The sequence below is a fragment of the Diabrotica undecimpunctata genome, chromosome 9 (genome assembly GCF_040954645.1).
Source record: "Diabrotica undecimpunctata isolate CICGRU chromosome 9, icDiaUnde3, whole genome shotgun sequence".
Taxonomy (NCBI): Eukaryota; Metazoa; Arthropoda; class Insecta; order Coleoptera; family Chrysomelidae; genus Diabrotica; species Diabrotica undecimpunctata.
Window position 1 is genome coordinate 128,868,286 of NC_092811.1, and position 21,567 is coordinate 128,889,852.

The 21,567-nt window shown below is 33.7% G+C and overlaps 1 protein-coding gene across 5 annotated transcripts in view; it reads left to right on the forward strand.

The window, feature by feature from the left end:
* Nucleotides 1-21,567, forward strand: part of Acsl (Acyl-CoA synthetase long-chain) — a 133,535-nt gene that overhangs the window by 71,177 nt on the left and 40,791 nt on the right. For all 5 annotated transcript variants that reach the window (XM_072545269.1, XM_072545273.1, XM_072545274.1 and 2 more), the window contains one exon: nucleotides 14,134-14,272. In XM_072545269.1, coding sequence (XP_072401370.1) covers nucleotides 14,134-14,272 — 139 coding nt within the window. The remainder of the gene's footprint in view (nucleotides 1-14,133; nucleotides 14,273-21,567) is intronic.

Here is a 21,567-nt window from a genome sequence, read left to right on the forward strand (position 1 = left end):
ATTGTTTGGAAAGTGTAGGAGTTTAGCCTGTTCTTCTTTTCCTTGATGTAGGATTACATATCAGTTGGGCCTCTTACTATTCCTCCATGCCATCTGCGCTCTGTTTATATCATTTCATAAATCTGTCTTTAAAATTTTTGGAGTTTATAGTATAGATATTTCTAGCTTCACCTGTTGCTACTGCTAATTTTGATTCTTTGTTTCAATTTTTTTAAATTGAAGATCTTCAGTGACAAATTTAGTTGTCATCTTAGGTAAACCTTAGGTCCAGCTTCATCTGGATACAAAAGGAGCGAAACCAAATAGGAAAAAGTGAACAAGACTATTAAATAATTTTCAAGAAAAGAAAATGACACATCAGAAAAGTCTAAATATACACTGGAAACACAGAAATATGGACAAATACCGTTACCTTTGTACCGTCGATAAGAAATAAAATGAATGAGATCATTACAGTTAACAAAAATTTTATTGAATCTTTGAAATTTGCACACGCGTTACAAAACAATTTCATTGATACTCAGAATGACTAATTTATGTAAAAAATATATCTAAATATACGTTTTTTCCAACACTAGTTAATAAATAACGATTTATCAATACCTTATCAAATTTTTCGAGTATTTAACATTCATACATATTCTAAACAAAATTCATAACAATTTACTTTGCTATCGCATCGAATTTGACCGTGGAATCGTGGTCAAGGTTTTTCGTTTTTACAACTTTTTATGTCTATAAGGAAATATAATGTTATATAATTATATTTGCGGCTGAAACGTGCTTTTTATTGTGATAAAAGTTTTATTAAATATTCATAAAATAAAATGTAGTCGTACTGATATACCTACAATTTTTTATTTAATTGTGTAGAATCATTTATGTGGTTTTAAGCTTCCATCAAATAATCCAAACCGACTGTGGAAAGCCAACGGAAATTGGCACAAGTAATGTTAAAACATGTGCCTGCCGGGAAAGATATTTCTATATTGAGTCGCTCAGAGGCACAATGGCCTAAGTGTAAAATTGATGTTTTGAGATATCGGCAACTAAAGAATTGAGCTAAAAATGAAATGTTTTTTTTATTAACCATTTAGGTATTATTTTATTCATTTACACAAACATTCCACAGCAAAACAGCAAAAAATTAACAAAAGAAAATCTTTTCTTCTACAAAATCTTTTACTTTTTTTCTTTTTTCTGGTCGCTCTACTCTAACCAATCTCTTACATTGTGTTAACGAAAGTACGTCATCACTTAACAGTTCGCAGCCGGTCGACGTTGTTTATCTAGATTTCTCTAAAGCCTTTGACCGTGTACCTAAGCGCAGACTTCTACATAAGCTAGAACATTTCGGAGTTCGCGGTACTTTACTTCGTTGGATAGATGATTTTCTGACAGATCGATATTACAAAGTTAGAGTTGGCGAATCTTTCTCACAGGACAGGTTAGTGGAAAGTGGAGTGCCTCAGGCTTCCCTCCTTGGACCTCTGCTGTTTACGGTTTACACCAGCGATGTTCCTTATTATGTCTCAAGTAAAATATCTTTATACGTTGATGACACAAAAATATATGCCAATCCAATCACAAACCAGCTAACCCTCCAAATGGACTTGGACTCTATTTTAACTTGGTGTTCCCAGTGGTTACTACCCTTAAACGCTGAAAAATGTGTAGTGCTTCGAATTGGTAAAAATAACCCACTTGTGCCGTACTTTGTTAACGGGCAGCCATTAGATTCTGTGTTTTCGTATAACGATCTTGGTGTTATCATAAACAGCAGCCTAACTTGGTCCGACCATATTACCTCTATTTGTAAACGTGCGAACTCCAGACTGTATCTTATTCGGAGGTGTTTTTCGAGAGTTTCAATGCAATCATTCTGTAAACTCTACACTCTGTACGTAAGACCCATACTTGAATCCGCTGGACCAACGTGGTATCCTGATCTGGTTCGAGACAAGACTATATTGGAAAACGTCCAAAGAAAAGCCAACCGAATTTCTTTGGGACCGAGAAGACCTTCTTATGCAGAAAGACTTAGTATGGCTAACCTAACTTCTTTTGAACTTCCTTGACAACGTGGAGACTTAATTACAACTTTTAAAATACTAAAATTCAATTTTGGAAATCTCGATGAAATGTTTACCGTTAATCAAGATGAACGCCTCAGAGGACATCAGTTCAAACTGAAGAAAGAAAATTTTTCTACAAGATCAAGGCAGAACTTTTTACCAAATAGAGTTTTTGAGTGCTGGAATAGCCTTAACGATAACATTGTCTCTGCTCCCTCTACCAACTCGTTCAAAAACAGACTTGACCGTTTTACATTATAGTTAAAATATTGTTTTTCTTTTAAACCAAAAATTGTAATTTTATTTCTTTTATTTTTAATTTTTGTTTTTTGCTAGTAGGCTATTAATGAAATTTCTTTGTTTTTGGGTATAATAAGGATTTAGTTCCTCTGCCCTAGCTTATGTATAATAATAATAATAATAATAAAAAGGCAGTTGGGCCATTATGTCAAATATTAAGCTTGGATCTGTTTCTGATCCAATATCATTATCTGTTGCCTCCACGTTTGTGTAAAATTCATAATAGACCGGCGGAATGTAAGGGAGAAGACTCTGAAGGTCTTTATAATGTTAGTTGATCTATAGGTCTTCCCGCGGGATAGAGGATGTTCAAGTAGAACTCTTCTCTTTTTATCTGAAAGACGTCTGTTTTTTTTAGACGTCAACACAATTAAATAATACACTCTCGTTATTAGAATCTTCTTCTTCTTCTTCTTCTAATGGCGCTACAACCCTTTGTGAGTCTTGGCCTGCTTAACAATGTTCTTCCATTCTGCCCTGTCGGATACTTTCCTTCGCCACTGCCTGATGTTCATGGTTTTAAGATCCCTCTCTACGTCGTCTATCCATCTTTTACGGGGCCTTCCTCTTGTTCTGTTTCCTTGGGGCTTCCATCTCTGGACTACTTTTACAGCTCGATTATCTGGCATTCTTTCTAGGTGACCAAGCCAGTTTAGTCTTTGTGACTTTACAAATCTGACAATATCTGCGCTCTGCATTAGTTCATCCAGCTCGTGATTCATTTTAATTCTCCACGAACCATCGCTGCATTGGGTTGGTCCAAATATCTTCCTTAGTATTTTGCGCTCAAATATTCTCAGTTGATTTTCATCAGTGGTTGAGAGGGTCCACGTTTCACATCCATATGTGACCACTGGTCTAATTACTGTTTTGTAGATTCTCAGCTTAGACTCACGATTCAGTAACTTACTTTTCATTAAGTCTTTGTATGCATAAAAGCACTTATTACCGCTAAGAATCCGTGCTTGTATTTCTTGACTGATGTTGTTGTCATTTATTATTGAGCCTAGGTAGGGAAAAGTGGAGGCATATTTGTAGGTATGGTTGTCTACCTTCAGATTCTCATGTTCATTCGATTTTGTGCACTCCATATATTTTGTTTTGCTTTCATTTATATATAGACCAAACGTAGCAGCTTCTCGTTTCAGTTCTATAACTTTTTCGCTTAATACACTTTTGTTGCGGCTTATTATGGCAACATCATCCGCATATGCGCATATTTGCATAGATCTTGTATTAATACAGCCGTTTATATCCAGTTTTCTAATAACAGCTTCTAAAGTTAGATTAAAAAGTGTTGTTGATAAGGCATCCCCTTGTCTAACTCCATTTTCAATATCAAAGGCCTGCGTCATATCTCCATCTATTTTCACCATAGCTTTGGAACCCTCCAGAGTCATTCGTATAAGTTTAACCAACTTATTGGGTATCCCTAACATAGATAGTTGCTTTAACATCTTTTGTCGATCTACTCCATCAAACGCCTGTTTGAAATCGATATACAAGTTGTAAATAGGTATGTTATATTCAACACATTTTTCATGTATACCTCTTAACATATGTATTTGGTCAATAGTTGACCTCTTTGGTCTGAAGCCACATTGGTATTCACCAATAATCTCCTCCGAAAACGATTCCAGGCGGCTATATATAATTCCTGATAATATCTTGTAGATGACATTTAAAACTGTTATGCCCCTATAATTTTTGCAGAGTCGTTTGTCTCCCGCTTTGTACATAGGAAGTATGATTCCTACTTTCCAATCTTCTGGTATGACTTCTAGTGTCCATATGCGGTCGATTAGTTTATGGATACGCCTCCATAGCGCATGTCCACCATTCTTTATCAGTTCTGCAGTTATTCCATCTGTGCCAGGTGCTTTGTTATTTTTTAGATGTTTTATGACGTTTATCGTTTCTTCCAATGTTGGTTGCTCAACTAGTTGTTCTGCTGTGTGGTGAATTATCTCTTCATCTTCGTTTTGTTCTTTTTCTGGGTTTAACAGCTCTTGAAAATGCTCCTTCCACCTTTTCATTATTTCCTCTTTCTCGCTGATAATTGCCCCATTTTTGTCCTTGCAAACTGTTGATCTTGTTATGTATCCTTGGGTGCATTGCTTGATTTCCTTGTAAAATTTTCTAGCCTCTCTTCTGTTATTACTCTCATTTACATCACTTCTTACATTTACAACATTTCTCTCTTTTTCCTTCTGCATATTTTCTTTGCATCTTTTCTGAGTTCTTCATATGCCTTTCTATTCGATCGGGAATCCCTTTGTAGACATTTCTGTCTAGCTATATTTTTGCTATTTATTACTTGTTGGCAATCTTGGTCAAACCATTCCTCGTTTCTTTGGCTTGAGGTTTCACCTAATGTTTCCTTTGCCATATTTGTAATTGTCGTTTTGATGATATTCCATTCTTCTTCAATGTTGTTTTGTTCTCCTCTTTCACTTAATATTACTTTTATTTTCTGCTGGTACTCATTCTTCTTTTTAGGATTTTTAAACATATATGTATTCAATTTTCTTTGTTTGGCGCCTTTCTCTTTTCTTACCATTGATATTCTTTGTTTTATCTTCGATATAACCAAGAAATGGTCCGAATCGCAATTTGCGCCTCTATATGTTCTAACATCTGTTACGAAGGTTGCCCACCGCTTAGATATTAATATGTGATCAATCTCGTTATTAGAATATTTAAAATAAATTTTGAAGGGCTCTTCTGCTTTGAACATTAGCCACTGTATTTTAAGCCATTCTACTTTTATATCTTGCTCTCCTTTTTTTGGTTTGTAAGTAACTTCTCTAGTTTTTTAGTACACCTAAAATTTTCAGAGGTCATTTTAAATACTTGAAATTTATTATTCTTTTTGGAACTGGAAATAATTTTCACCCAATATGATAAAATGCCGGCTATTGTACTACCAATCTGAATTATACAAAAAAACAGTTGGGCCACTCTGCTTCTGAGCGACTTGTATATAAAACATAGTAAATCTTGTTAGACCGTTTGTTATAACTTAAGACCGGCTGTACCGATTTTATTGTTGTTTTTTTGGTTCGAGATTAACAGAGTAACTTTTAATATCAAGTCGGTCAAATCTACTTTTACATTGCTATCAATTATCCTTGTTCCTTGGTTCGTTTTTCTTGTTTGGCTCTTGCCGTTTACCTTCTTCCTACTGGTGTCCGCCTTATTGTATTATTAATATGGTTCCTTGTTACGGAACAGCTAATAACAAAACTAAAAAAAAAACAAAACCCTAGGGCTGGATTAAACTTATGGCAGCTGAATTATTACAAAGAGGAGCATCGGAATTGTCTAAAAGATTCCATTCTATTACATTGCTAAATGTAGGCTACAAAAATGTTTCTCTTATTATTTACTCAGTAATTGCCATAATTTTGAGTAGATATATTACATGTCATTTTGCAAAAATCTATAAATCCGTCGTCAGACTTGTAATAACATACGGATGCGAAACGTGGACCATGACCAAAGCAAACGAAGAACTTTGAACGAAAAATAATTTGAAAAATTTTCGGACATCACCACAAACCAGTATAAGATCAGAACCAATATCGAATTAAAAGCACTCTACAATGACGCCGATATTGTCCAAGAAATTAAGTCACAGCAACTAAGATGGGCAGGCCACGCGCACAGACTGCATAACGAGAGACTTATAAAACTGGTATGGAAGGAAAATCTCCGGAAAATGAACATTCCATTTGACCCTAGGTTGATGGAACACCGAAAAAATTGGAAAAAAGTTGTGTTATTAACATTAATAAATTAATACAAAAATAAGGATTTTTGTGATTGTCTCGGTCAATCTTTCATGTATTTTAATTTAGAAACTCGCTAAATAAATAACTCTTTAAGATCTACAACTCTTATTTGAACCATTTTTCTCTAAGATATACAGATTGAACCAATTTAAAACGGAACATACAATTTAATATATGTCTGTTTGAACTGCATTTGAAATAGTGGACCAATATAAAATTGGACAAAAATAAATCCATACCCGGTGATAGACATTGTATAAAATATCGTTCAACTATCAGTCTCCTTTAAAGGAAAGAGGAGCTTGCCTAATAGTCGGAGAGATAGAGCCGAAATTTTGAACTGATCAGTAATATGACATTTCTCTATTGGAATATATTCATTGTAACTGGGTTAAGACTTTGTCTTACAGGCGGACGCCCCTCGTGGTACAGGGGGTGGCTATACAGGGATGAAGTTGTCATTTTTTTCGGAAAAATTAACGATCGATAATATGGCTAAAAATTTGCCCGAGTAAGATCTTGGTATAACTAGACGAAATCCCAAAGGGCTGACGCGAGAGTGGATACATAAGGGGTGGCGGACAGGGGTGAAGTTGCAATTTTTTGGGGAAAAATTAACGATAAGTAATATGTCCGCCATTTCCATGGCTCATTATTTAGCCCCTAAAAACTATAAATCCAAAAGGGCGGACAGCTGGGTTGGTACAGAGAGCCATAAAACGGGGTCAAATGTACCACTTGCCTGCGCATTTTAGGTCTCGGCAACAATTTTCAAACTGATTTTATTATGATATTTTTATACCGATTGATTTGAAAATTTGTATGCTCACTTCTGTTACTATACTGAAAAGCGTCAAGTAGAGTTTTCCTCAAAATTTTCCAAAAAAATTTCCGTAAATGAAAATTTTCGTAATTTTTTGAGGTAAAATCTAATTTGTAGAATTCTTTCGATTTTCTGTCAGTTATACCATGATTTTTTTCCAAAAATTTTCAAAAGATTTTTCCGATAAGAAAAAAAATTTAGAAAAACTTTTCTAAAACATTTTCGTCATTTTTCTCACTCTCATTGATGTCATTACATTCATCATCTTCGTCACTTTCACTTTCAATAATATAACATTCATTATCTGCTTCATTTTCAATCACTACTTCTCGAACTGATTCTGGCATCTGAGGTCCACTAAACCATTTGAATTTATATGTTTCATCTTCAAACTGTTGGTACTTTTTTATGAGCATTTGTCCAAATATTTGAAATATAATGAGCTCGCAGTAGATGTTGGTGTAATTCATCTTGACATGGTGGTAAGCTTGAAGCATCGAAATTTTTTAGTTTTTTTTTAAGGTTCGTTCACATCATGCAACTTATACTGCCGGTTAAATAGTGAAAATCTGACATCGTTTACTTTTCTTTTTGGAATTGTTCTCGTCAGTCCTGTTCCATATAAGTGACATACGAAAGTTTCTAAGGTTTCAAAAACTTCATTACAATCGAAGTCAGTTTCACCAAGTTGAATAAAAGCATCTTGATACTTATTACATTTAGCGCATGCGTCTAGAATTACTGATCTAAATGAACGCGCATCATTATTATTTTAATATTTTAAAATAATAATGATGCAAAATTAATGTCCAAACAGAATTTGTAAAATTATAATTAACTAATGAAAAAAAATTCAATCAATTTGAAACTTAAAAAAAATATTGAAAATATCCACAAAGTAAATTTCAAAACTTAAAAAATTGATAATTCCACTATTAAATTGATTTTTATTAATAATTATTTGTAAAATGTTAAAGGAATTCTACAAATTGAATTTTATCTATTGATAAATAGAAATACTATATTTTGTATTTGATTATTAATGTAATAATAAATCAATTTTTTCTTATATCTGAACAATCATTATTTATGCAATATAAATTTAAAAACCTTTTTATTCTAATAAAAAATAAGTAAAATTACTATTTGTTATACCAAAAATATTTAATAATTAACATTATAAAATTACTTTAATTTAATAAAATATCAAATATCAAACATTTATTCAATTAAAAATTAATTCGTAAAATATTTATATTTAAGAAAAAAATGTGATTTGTAAAGTAAATATGACTTTAGTTTGGAAAAAAAAACATTATCATAATATCATTTTAATACTACAAAATATTCTATAAAAGATTCAGACGATGACGTAGAGTTTTATCAAATGTTTTAGAAAAGTTTTTCTAAATTTTTTTTTCTTATCGGAAAAATCGTTTGAAAATTTTTGGAAAAAAATCATGGTGTAACTTACAGAAAATCGAAAGGATTCTACAAATTAGATTTTACCTCAAAAAATTACGAAAATTTTCATTTACGGAAATTGTTTTGGAAAATTTTGAGGAAAACTCTACTTGACGCTTCTCAGAATAGTAACATAAATGAGCATACAAATTTTCAAATCAATCGGTATAAAAATATCATAATAAAATCAGTTTTAAAATTGTTACCGAGACCTAAAATGCGCAGGCAAGTGGTACATTTGACCCCGTTTTGTGGCTCTCTGTACCAACCCAGCTGTCCGCCCTTTTGGATTTAAAGTTTTTAGGGGCTAAATAATGAGCCATGAAAATGGCGGACATATTACTTATCGTTAATTTTTCCCCAAAAAATTGCAATTTCACCCCTGTCCGCTACACCTTATGTATCTACTCTCGCGTCCGCCCTTTGGGATTTCGTCTAGTTATACCAAGATCTTACTCTGGGCAAATTTTCAGCCATATTATCGATCGTTAATTTTTCCGAAAAAAATGACAACTTTATCCCTGTATAGCCACCCCCTGTACCACGAGGGGCGTCCGCCTGTAAGGCAAAGTCTTAACCCAGTTACAATGAATATATTCCAATAGAGAAATGTCGTATTACTGATCAGTTCAAAATTTCGGCTCTATCTCTTGGACTATAAGGAAGCGATAAGTGGTTTGACGGCATAATAACTGCTTGTTTAGTCTAGTTTTTTCAGTGATTCTAGGCAACCTATTTGGGTGGAGTTTTGACTTGTTCTTGAATGAGTTCCGAATCCAGCAGCCCGCTGAAGTATTGCATTTTTATAATATAATTATTTGACAACCTTTTGTTGGCCAACCACCTAGAGCGGAGTTGAGCCGAAATACATTGATTTCGTATGTTCCGTTTTAAATTCGTTCAATCTGTATAAGAAACGTTTTATAGGCAAAAAATTATCTTTTAACTTTTTATGATTGTTTAACAAAAAATAAAACAAAATCAGCTGTACTTCTTGAAGGATTTGTCATCAGCTCTCATAGATCTTTTAGAACCTTCAAAAACCTGTATAAGGATTTTGGAATGCCAAAAGAACAGCATTTTTGCAAAATCTGTCAGCTGGATGGACCTAATAATATCAGGTTTGTCATACAGCCGGAAAAGATCGAAATTATAGCGTCTACGCCATAATCCGCCCTCCTGTACTCCTCCATAGATATCTTCTCATGGCTCCGTCTCCTTTCGAAAGTTGGTAATCCAAATGGCAATGGTTTTTTGGAAACTGCTGCGCGAAAGATTTTTGCGGATGAGCTGTCGAACCATCTCCTCAGGTCTTTCAGCCACGAGTTCTGGCGTCTTCCTACTGATCTTTTGCCCTGTACTTTTCCTTCCAGTATAACTTGAAGTAATTCATATCTTTCGCCTCTCAGCACATGACCCAAGTATTGCATTTTCCTCTCTTTGATTACTCTTAGTAATTCTTTTTGTTTACACATGCGACGAAGTACCTCAACATTAGTAACTCTTTGTACCCATGGAATTCTCATCCGGCATATCCATAGATATGGCAGAAGATTTTACGTTCACAGCATCTTAAACGTTCTTCATCGCTCTTTGTCATCGTCCATGTTTCCGACGCGTAGGTGAGGATGAGCTTGATAAGAGTTCTGTATATCAATAGTTTCGTTCTTTTTGCAACTAGGCTTGTTATTAAAAAATTTTTTAATCCATAATAGGCTCGATTTGTCAGATATATCCGTCTGTTAATTTCTACATTTACTGCATTATTCTGATTAATTTATGAGCCTAGGTATATACACTCTCTTACTTCTTTGAAAGTATATGTTCAAGTTAATAAAAGAAATATTAAAAAAAAAACACGCAATTTCCAAAACATTGTAAGCATAAACAAAATATTGTTTCCAATCTTATATACTAAAACGCTAAGCCCTTTTCTTGTCCACCACTTTACTCAAAAACCATATTAGATAATTAAAATATTTTTTCGGAATATTATTAGTATTACGTATGAGATTGTCAAAATATACTTTTGGTACAAAAATTCACTTCCGGTTTTTAGACCCCACAATGTATATATGGATCGAAAGGTCTCGTCGAGACGAATCTAAATATGTACTTCCGGTTGCGATCCGACACCGGAAGTGACCCGAAACGCGCATAAAACGTCAAGATAGAGCAAATCTGACACCGGATTCGTGATCAGTATGCAAAATTAACTGCTAAATGATATCCATGTCGACATTTGATGAACTAAAAATTGCATTCCGGTTTTTGAGGTCGACTTCCATAATCACTTTTTTTTTACTTGCATTATTATTGATGAATGTTATGTATATTCTTGCTTATATTGTTTGTATTGATCTCTTCATTTTTCTCGCAAAATAAAAATTTCATTTAAAAAACTCGATGTCGAGTTGGTCCGCTAGTTCTTTCTAAATTATATCAATGTAACTATTTAGCTTTTGTTTTTTTTTTGTGAATTTTCGCCTTTTTGACAGCGTAATTGTTTCATGCTCATTAATACATTAATTAATAATAGAATATTTTGTTTTGATTAGATTAAAAATGACCTTTGATTTTTATTGTTTCAAAAATCTAGAGTACTGTGCAAAACTAAACAATATTCTTGTCTACTGATATACTAGATTATGAATGAAAAAATGCAGGTGTTCATATTAATTGATAAATTTTTATTACAAAACCGCAAACACGTGACATCTAACTTCCGACGCAATTACAGTAACCTCAAGCTCTTCCTGTTCTTTTTTAGTCTTATTATCTCTAATCGTGTCTGAAGAATAGTTCTAGACCCCGTGAGCTATAAGTTTTTTCACAGCTGTCACTTAGCGTCACAGCTATTCATTAAGGCTAGCTCTCCACTTGCGATTTTTAGTTGCGGCGACAAAAAAATCGCTGTCGTAAAAAATCTACAGGGCTGCCTCCATTGCGATTTATAAATCGCTGAATTACATCAGTTTTCCAATGGATGACATCGAAACTACTTGATAAGACATATAAGACATATAAGACAGTTTTACATGTTATTTGAACAATAGTACTCAAAATGTCCCCAACATTTCCAGCATATTCCTCGTTGTCTGAAACTAAAAAAAAAAAAAAATAAAAATTAAATATTCTTTAAGACACACCAGGCTTAGCTATCTTCAGAATCGCGACTACACAATCATAACTACAAAAAAAAAAACCATATGATTTTAACACATTTGAAACAATGTTTCCAATGTTTGCGACTAAACAATCGCGCGACTACAAATCGCAAGTGGAGGGCTAGTCTAACGGCTGAAATGTGTTTAGTCGTAGGATCAAAAATAATAGAAGATACATTACTATTATTATTGTCTCTTGAATGTAGATATATTGTAGATAAAGTGATTGTACTGCGACCTTTTTTAATTAAATTGTATTTTGAGAACGATTTCCGAAGTGGAAATTGAAACGTCAATAAACGTATTTTAACCTTTAATTGTGGCTTATTCCCAGTTAAATAGTAATCTGTTCATTATTGTCCATGAAGAGGTACGCAATACGTGTTTACTTCCAAGTGAGCCCTAATGCTAAGGAAACCTAGTCATCACTTGATATATGTAGTTGAACCGTAAAAAAGGTTTCACGGATTCCAGAGATGTTAATGTACTTTTTTCTATACGTTTTTGGATATTCTGGACATTTTGGGCACTCTTTAATAGTTTTCCAATGTCTATCCAGTGCTGTTATCATTCGTATTATCCCAAAATGTTTATTAACACAGTACTAATTATCCACCGATAAAATGCAATAAAAGGAAAAAGTAGTTCAAAATTTTAATTAGGTGTTGTTAAAACTTTCGTGCACCCTCGTATACACGTTCAATATCTTCGCTTCCAGCCCCCGCAAGTGACTGCAGAATGGCAGCGGACAGGGGAAGGTCGACAGTCATTATCATATCATCAACCTAAAGACAATGACATTACGTTAAGTTTCTTTTTTATAAGTGTTCAATCATAAATTAGTCCGTTAATTTATAATCTTACATTTATTTTATCATCGTCGATCGAGAAGAATCTGACATAGGGAATTAGAAACAATTAGAAATGTGTCTTTTCAACAATACAGTTTTAGTTTAAGTGATTTTGTTTTGTATTATTACACAACGTGAAATTCATATAATATTGTAGTATTTTTATTACAATATTCATTAATTTAGTTCACAATATTTATTTATATTTATTTCCGGCTTACAATTTAAACTCGATATTCAAAAATAGAACTAGAACTAACTGTTTTCAACAAAATTCCCTCTTTAAATATAAAATACCGTTAATCGAGAATCTCTTCGAATATTCGGACGGCGACCCTCTCGAAAAGTCAGGTTGGCAGACAGTTTTTTCAGCTGAGCGGCGAAATTACTAGAATAAAATAGAATTAGAAGTAATATGTTTGCAGTTTTATGAGTCATAATATTTATCGTAACAATATTCAACTACAAACCCTACAGGTGGTTTGATTCTCATTAGACGACGTTCTTCTTGGGATTTTCCCAAACATTGCCTTCGATATGGTTTTACTGATACTTCAGCTTGCTCCAATATGCTGAGGTAGACTTCTTTATATAACCTAGTATAGTTCTCAAGCATTTCGGTGAAAACGTGTAAAATATATTTCTAATTATTCTTCTTCTTCCTCCTCTTTATAAGCAATTCTGCTTGTTCATTGGCGGATTAATACCTCTATAGAAGGTTGTCACTCCATCTTTTGCGCGGTCGTCCGATACTTCTTCTGCCGATTGATGACTTATCTCTTGCTATTTTGACGAGACGGGTCTCCTTCATTCTGCTTATGTGGTTGTTTCATTCTTTTTTCTGTTTAGTGTCCATTCGTTAAAACACTATAAATTACATTGTTTTCTAATGTCTTCACTTATCTTTAGATCTCTCAGCGTATTTCTTGTAATTCTTCTCAGTACTCTCATCTCTGCCGTTTCCAGTAGCCTTTGCGTTGTGGCTGTGTCGAGTCTTGTTTCTGAGGCATATATCATTATTGGTCTTACACGGGCTTTATAAATTCTTGACTTCATCTCAGTAATAACGTGTCTGTTTCGAAATATAGTCTTATTAAGGTATCTTGCCAGTCTATTTACTTTTTGTACTTGATCTCACTTCTTTGTCCAGGTCTCCATAGCTAGACAGTGTAATTTCCAGGTATTTTATTTCCATTATTTGTTCAATATTGCTGCTATCAATTTCTATTTTACATCTGGTTGGTTCTTTGCAGACTACTATTGTTTTAGTTTCCTGAGATGAGATTGCCATATTAAATTTTTTTGCTCTTATGTTAAATCTGTGGACCATCTTCATCTTGGGCTATCAATATTGCGTCGTCTGCGTAGCAGAGTATTTTTATTTTTTTGTTTCCCATTCTATATCCTCTTCCTTTATTATTATATTCTAGTATATCTATATTTCTAATTAAAGCAGCAAATGCAGTGGCTATATAAGCAGCAATTGATGCCAAAATTATTATCTCAAAAGTGAAATGAAAAGTATGATCTTGTGTTGTCTCTGGTATTTCTTTATAAGCGAGCCAAAACATAATAAGTTTTAACTTAACGTTTAGTGTAATAACTTGAATATTTTATGAGAGAAATTCGAATATTTTTATTTTCTTTTCTTTTTTGCAGGGATATGGATGGCGTTGGGTTCACCATAGCAATAGGCGCACTTAAGGCCCTAGCATTCGTGTACGACGTCCTGACGTTCCCCGTATACATCATCCTCCAGAGGCCATGGCGATTACGCCAACTGTCCAGAAGCATAAAGGTCAGTTTTACCGAACCAGTATATTTATTTAATGATACCGGCCTAGTAATGCACGCTTTGGTGAACGTAACTTTTGAAAATAATTAATAAAAACAAGTCATAACATGTGAAATGCTCAAATTCAGTATCCAACAAAATAAATCTGCATATTTCGCCAGCTTAAAAAGGTGACACCAATACCAAGTTGAACAATAACTGTCTCTTGACGTAATTCTATGCTTGTTTCGAGATCTTTGAAATCCAATAGTTGATTATGATAATGGACTATGAGATACAACCCTAGCACTGCTATCAGTTATGATTCACGTATGATAAATCAGTAAAAAATATCAAATATGTAAAGATCATTGGAAAGAAAAATATTATAGATCATCATCATTCTGGCTTTACAATCCTGTGTGGGTACTAGCCCCCTTAAGAATTTCTCTCCAGTCGTCCCTATCCATTGCCTTTCTCCGCCAAGCACGTATTCATATATTTCTCATGTCTTCATCGATGTTATCAAGTCTTCCTCTTCTTCTCAATGGGTCTATCAAGGAGCGTTTTTTTAGCTGGGCCATTTTGTTCCATCCGCATGGCATGCCCTATCCACCTCAGACGTCCTATCTTAATATGTTTTACGATATCAGGTTCCTGGTATATTCCATAAAGTTCAAGTTGTATCGTCTTCTCCACACTCCATTGTCATTCACTGCTCCATAAATTCGCCTTAGTACATTTCTTTCGAAATATCCTAACATGGTTTCGTTATTTTTTGTTAGAGTCCAGGTCTCTGAACCATATGTTACGATTGGGCGATTTGTGGAGTTTTATTTTTGTATTTCTCGATATAATTGTGAATTTAAGGAGGAGATTGAACCCAAAATAGCATCTGTTGGCTGTGTAAATTTTGCGGTAGTATTATTTTCAGTGTTAAGGGGCGCTCCCAGGTAAACAAATTTGTTGCTTCGATGACGTCGTTTTCTATAAGAAGTGGTCGTAGGATTTGTGGTTGCGTGCTTATTTTCATATACTTCGTTTTGTTGGTGTTTATTATTAAACTCATTTTTGTAGCTGATTCTATTAATGCTGCATACGTATTACTTTTTCCAGAGCTAGATTAAACAGTATACAGAAGAGAGGGTCTTCCTGGCGCAGCCAGGTATTTGTTTTAAAAGGTTCAGACAGTTCCCCCTGAATTCGTACTCTACATTCAACTTTTTCAAGAGTTAGTTTTGTTAAATTTACCAACTGATTTGGTATTCCTAGCTCTTTCATTGCTTTGAACATTTCCCTTCTATTCAGAGAGTCGTAGGCTGCTTTGTAGTCTATAAATGTGCGATTAGTATGTATAAGTATTAATAAAGGATTCAATAAGTAATAAAGTGATATAAGTGACAAAGAAATTGCCAATACTGACTGTACTTTTGCTTGTGCAGCTATTTGATAAAATACAAAGTATTGCAAGAAATATTTAATATAATTTAGTTACACTACTACAAGATGAGACAGAAAGAATTCTGATCAGTATAAATCATTTTAGAGAATGATCCAGCCAAACATTGTTGTTTTAGTAAAATCTAAGTCGAACGTTTTTCCAGACATAACATAGCCTCTATACGTAATATTTTAGTGAATACTACAGAAGCAGCTGATAAGAGGTCATTCCCAATGTTAGAAAATAGATAAGAAACGTAAATATTGTATATTTAGTAACGGTTTTTGGTAGACGATATTAAGTAATTAGTACAGCATGACGGAAGAAAATGTTGAAATAATATTTGTACTTTCAACCTCTATAATCTTTGGGTTTTTGTACTCAGATATTAATAAAAAATATAGGACGATGTGCTATTAAGTGGAAAATACAAGTGCAAACGTCTTTTATACACCAATAAGGAAAAAAAGACCTAGAACAGAGAAAAATATAAAAGTAAAGAGAAAAAAATCTTTTATCGTGCTTTAACTTATTCAGTTTTAGACATATGACTCCCATTGTCTTTTACTGTCTCCATTCAGTGTTTTTGTGATATCCGTATGATTCTACTGTGTTTATTAACATCGCCTCTCATACGCCTTCATCTTCAGTTCTCTGGTATAACAATGGCCGTCTGCCAATCCCAATATTGTTCACAACGTCTGATGATCATCAGTGTTTTGGCTGCCCGCTATCACTTGTGTTCCTCTTTTCTGTTCATCCTTTGTTGGTTTATTTTATTGTCTATATATGGCCACCAGTGTATCAAAGACTTTGAAATAGATATTTCTTTGAGTTCATGTTTCTATATGGATCCACATATCATATTTCCATTGGTAGGTACAAAGACCTCTCTTAGAATGTTTCATTTCAAAAGCTTTCTTTGTATTTGCTGCTTCTTCTGTTTCATGTGGACTGAATTCAATTTCTAAATATGATATGCAGATGATGTTGCCTTGGAAAGTAATACAAATGATAATATTTGCGTCCATATGAAGCCATGTTAGAGTTGCTTCCTAAGACAGAAAAGATTTATTTTCACGTTCAGAGCGACTGTGAATAGTCCTCTCTGAAGAGCCTTTTAGGGCGAAATACGTATAAGCGGATACACAGACGCACTGTACGTTAAATCAAATATTAACTGTCTTTTTTCCTTTTTTTCCTAATACAAATGATTATCTGGGGATAGAGGTATTCAATGAATTTTATTCGGATTTCTTCTGTAGCTCTGAGCATTTCTGCTGTTATCATATCTGGATTAGATATGATATCTGCTGTTATCATTCTGGTTAACACATAGATAAATAAAGAAAAATATAATAAAGATATAGATGGGGTTAAAAATGAAAATAATAAGATCGTATGCTCAACGAAATAATAAAAAATCTGGAACCTTAACAAGCTAAAAATAGAAGCAATGAACATACTTAGAAGATGTAGCAACAAAAAAACGACAAACGGTCGAAACTGAAGATATAGAAACTGACTGGACCAACATCAAAACAAGCGTAATAAAGGCAGCAGAGAAAACATTGAATCAAAAAAATGGTTTGATAAAGAATGCAAAGCCAAAAATATAGAGAAGAAACATGCATGGATGACATGGATAAAAATCGGTACAGATGAAAAACTTAATGAATACAAAGGAAAAAAGAATCGGCAAAACAATATAAGAAGAAAAGGTCAGAATGGATTAGAGAGCAAATGAAAGCAATAGAAACAATTAACAAAGACAATGAAAACTATGCAAATATGTTATAAAACAATATAACACAACCATAAAACATCGGAAATCAGTAAAGAAAACTGGAGAAAGCAATTCTCTAACTTGTACAAAATCAAACAATGGAGGAATCTTGGGGAAGTTACAGATAGATAGAAACATTGATCACCATATTGACAAATTTCGATTCATTCAATATTAAATTTACTTAATGCTTTTAATTTATTTATTGCTTGTATTTGTTTCCACTTTTTTTCATTATTTCTATGATCGGGATCCGCTTCCTCAATTATTTGGGGAAGCGGATTCCACTCCACTCCACTCCACTCAACTATTCTCCTATTCCAATCGAAAGTATTCGAAGCTAGGCTTTTTCATATTGACCATGATGCCTCATTTTCCTCCACTGTATTCCTTTTATCCTTTTTTATTACTTGGCTAATCTAAGCGTTTTTTTTTCTGTAATATTTATTCGTTGTTTCTTCTTTTTAACTGTCCAAGATCGATAGAATGCTCTCTATCCAAATGAATACATTATGTTACAAAAATCCGGAGGAATTAACTTTAGTCGATTTAAAAATAATCCTCAATGGATTATTAGGAACTAGAACATCGCGCATAATGGATATTGTGGAAGTATTTAAATATTTACATACTTTACACAAACCGTTTTTCGTTGTAAGCCAATTATAGTATTGATTTTTTTAGATCAGTTGGATTTTTTCGCTTGCGTTCATAAATGACTTGCTTTTATTATTTATTGCGTAGTGTAATTGAGTAAAGCCTGTAAATGGGACCTTTGTCTTTGTTGTCTTTAATGTTAATCGGATATTGTATCTGTTTTAATCTGTTGGGATACTACTTTCCTAACTAACGTTAAATTTGGAGGGAAAGTTGGGTTTATAATTGTTAATTTCAAGAATGTTGTTTGATAAAATATTGTCTTTTTTTATTTTATTGTTAAAAACTTAAAACAAGGACTTAAAACAATACAACAGGACTTTTAAATAACAATGTGATAAATAATAAAATATTCAATTTTCGTCGATTAGAAACGGAGATAATGCGACTTTTATGAATTTGAATTTATGAATTCATTTTTTGAAATAGTAAAATCGCTTCGCTTTTGAACCCTTAATCGTTGGAGCATCATGGACGGCTCATTTTTTAAAGGAATCGTTCAAATGGTTCTTTTTAAATTGCTTATTGTTTGTAAACAAAACCCTGGTGAATTTTTTTGGAACATGTATTTTGTTTTTTAACATAAACTTTTTAATCGTTAAATGATTTAATTTGATAAAATAAGCCTTTCTCTTCAATTTGGAGCTTTCAGAATTCTTGTACACCTAAAAGTTTAGGCAGAATAACGTTGTAGATAACTGAAATTTCCTGAATATTTATGATATTGTCCTTATTATCATGCGAAATCAATGTTTTTTGTGCATTTTTAGATAAGTTTTTAGGAATTTTCCAAAAATCTACTTTTGAAGCTATTTTCGCAATAATTAAGCAGCAAATTAACAAAAATAACTTTGTAAGCTCTCATTTTTAGTAAAATTGTGTCACTTTTCCGTATAATTTCCTGGTCTTCACCTTATTTAAACCAAATTTATCAAAAGCATTTTTAGATATTTGTATCAAAGAGTGTCATGTAAAAATCGTTAGTTTCCTGGTCTAATAACCTCAAAAACGGAGCTATAAATCTTGGAGGCCTTTGGCTTCTATATTCTTGATTAGTTTTTCTACTTATTTCGTTCTTTCGCTTGTTATTTCCGGTTTGCTATTCCCATTTCTTCGTTGATCCTCTGGACTGCGCCCGTTCGCCTTTTCGTTGACCGCCCTTGATAAAAAATAACTATCTATTTGGTCTCTCTCTCTTGTTGTTTTACTGAGGATCGTGATTTCTTCCAATATTCCTAACAATTTTTTCCTTTGGTCTCTATCTTCAGCCGCTCTGTGAGAGTTTCGCAGAAAAATAGACTACCCTACTGAAAAATAGACGACGTTGGCAGCAGTTGTTTTAAAATGCCCTTTAGCTGTCCAGTGAGTTTCTGAGAGTCCCAGTACCGAAAGATTGTGGTCTGCCATTTCTTTTTCAATTATGTGTAACTTGCCAGGGTTTTGGATCAGTCCCTGGACGTTCCACGTACCAATTCACTGATATTTTCTTAAATTGAGTGAAAATTTTGATTCAGTCGCACAATTTCTGCCAGGTGCCTGGTCCCTCACACCTTGGCAGCCGATAGCGTATTTCACACCATCCGACCCGGAACCGAGATGGCGCTGAGCATGAGTCGGATCGCTACACATCCCATCTTCACTTATTGAAATTGTCATCGTTATGGGAAGAAATTCTCTTGGGAAAATAGAGCAGTGGTTTCTCATTGCCTTCTGCACCGCTGTATATGTGCCGTTTCTGTGGCTATAATTTTCGCCACCTTTTGGAACAACCAGCAGCCACTGTCCAACCTATCGCCATGTCTGGCTATCCTCACTTTGTTTGTAGAAGAGTACTTAGTAGAAAGAAATATAGTGACCCTATATCTGCAACCTAATAGACATTCGGGGTCGGAAGAAACAAGAGTTAGCCAAGAAAGGCTGATAGAAAAGATTAAAGACATTTCACTCAAGATAAGTTGAAAAAGAGTAATTTGTGAAGGCCCTTATGATGTGCCAGGTGCGTTTCATAAGCGTATGAGTATTGTTACACTTTTTATTCCCGCTTATACTTCGGGGTGTTGACTACAGGCTGTATGGCTCGTCCAGCATGCTATAGCATGGAGGATAGGGTGCTCGCCATTTTACATTGTAGACATTCCAACTCCATGGCCTGACATAACTATTTGGTCTACTACTTTTAAAAAAGATATTTTTTAAAAGGCTCAGTTTTTTAGTTTGCCTGAATTTATAAAAACTTTTAGTGAGAATTTTCTTCATGAAATTCGACTGCCACTCTTCTTTCGGTGCCATATTACGGCCCCCTAATGTTGGGAGTTACACTGGCGAGTTGTTCACGGTCTTCAGCTAATCGAAATCGTTCCTGTCGTAAACGTTCTTTAGATTTGATATAAACTTCCTTCCAATTCCTCTGTGTCCCTCAATTTTGCCTTTCATTATTTATCTGTACTCTCTAAGAACGTGCTTAGGTATTATATCTCATATGGATAGTTTTAAACAATTCACGAACGAATTTTACTCATACTCGTATTAGCCTTCAGAGCCTGGATATTATCGTACAAGATGGTGATACATTGATTCTCGCTCCAAACTGTTTATCTTGTAAAGCCTGTATGTAAGTTGTATCTGATTAGATATTGAATAACAGTGGGGATTTAATGCATCCCTGTCTGACGCCACGTCATTGCAACCCACAGTTTACTTTTACATTTGTACACAATTATCATCGTATGACTTTTGCACTTTCATAATTATTATTTTTTATTTCCACGTGTATCAAGACTAGTTCTCAGTGTTTTGTTTATTTCTAAAATTAGTCTCACGAAGTTGCAGTTTTTTATCTTTTCGTAGAAAAATCCAACAATAACAATTACGATTACAAAAACGACAATGTCATCGTTAAGAAAATATAATTTGTCTATCGGCTCGTAACAATTTCAAGGAAACCTTGAAATTCTCAATGTTACCGCAGAAAATGAAGTAAATGTGGTAATTTTACGCAACAATAACTGATTGTATCCCTTCACCTGTACGTTTCCGTGCATCATTTAGCAGGATTTATTATATTTATTATATGATATAATAGTTTTTTGATTAGCTATGCAGCTGTGACAGGTTTTTTATAGTGATAAAGCGTCATTTTATCGAAGATTACATTTAGATTGGTACAATTATTTGTTAGGTATAACAGATGAAAGAAGCTAATGAATAGTAGTATATGGAATTGTATTTTTTGTTGGTTTTTTCCATCGCTTTCCATAGTTTAGTCAGTTAGACACTACCATAGACTTTCTTTAGGTCTACAAATAGAAATGTAGTTCTTAATCATATGCTATTTTTTTTCCGCTAAGTCCGTAAGAATAGGTAGTATAATGTTAATCATTCTTCTCTAAATTTCGCATGTTCTTCTTCCTCTTTATTCCTCCGTCAGATTTGATC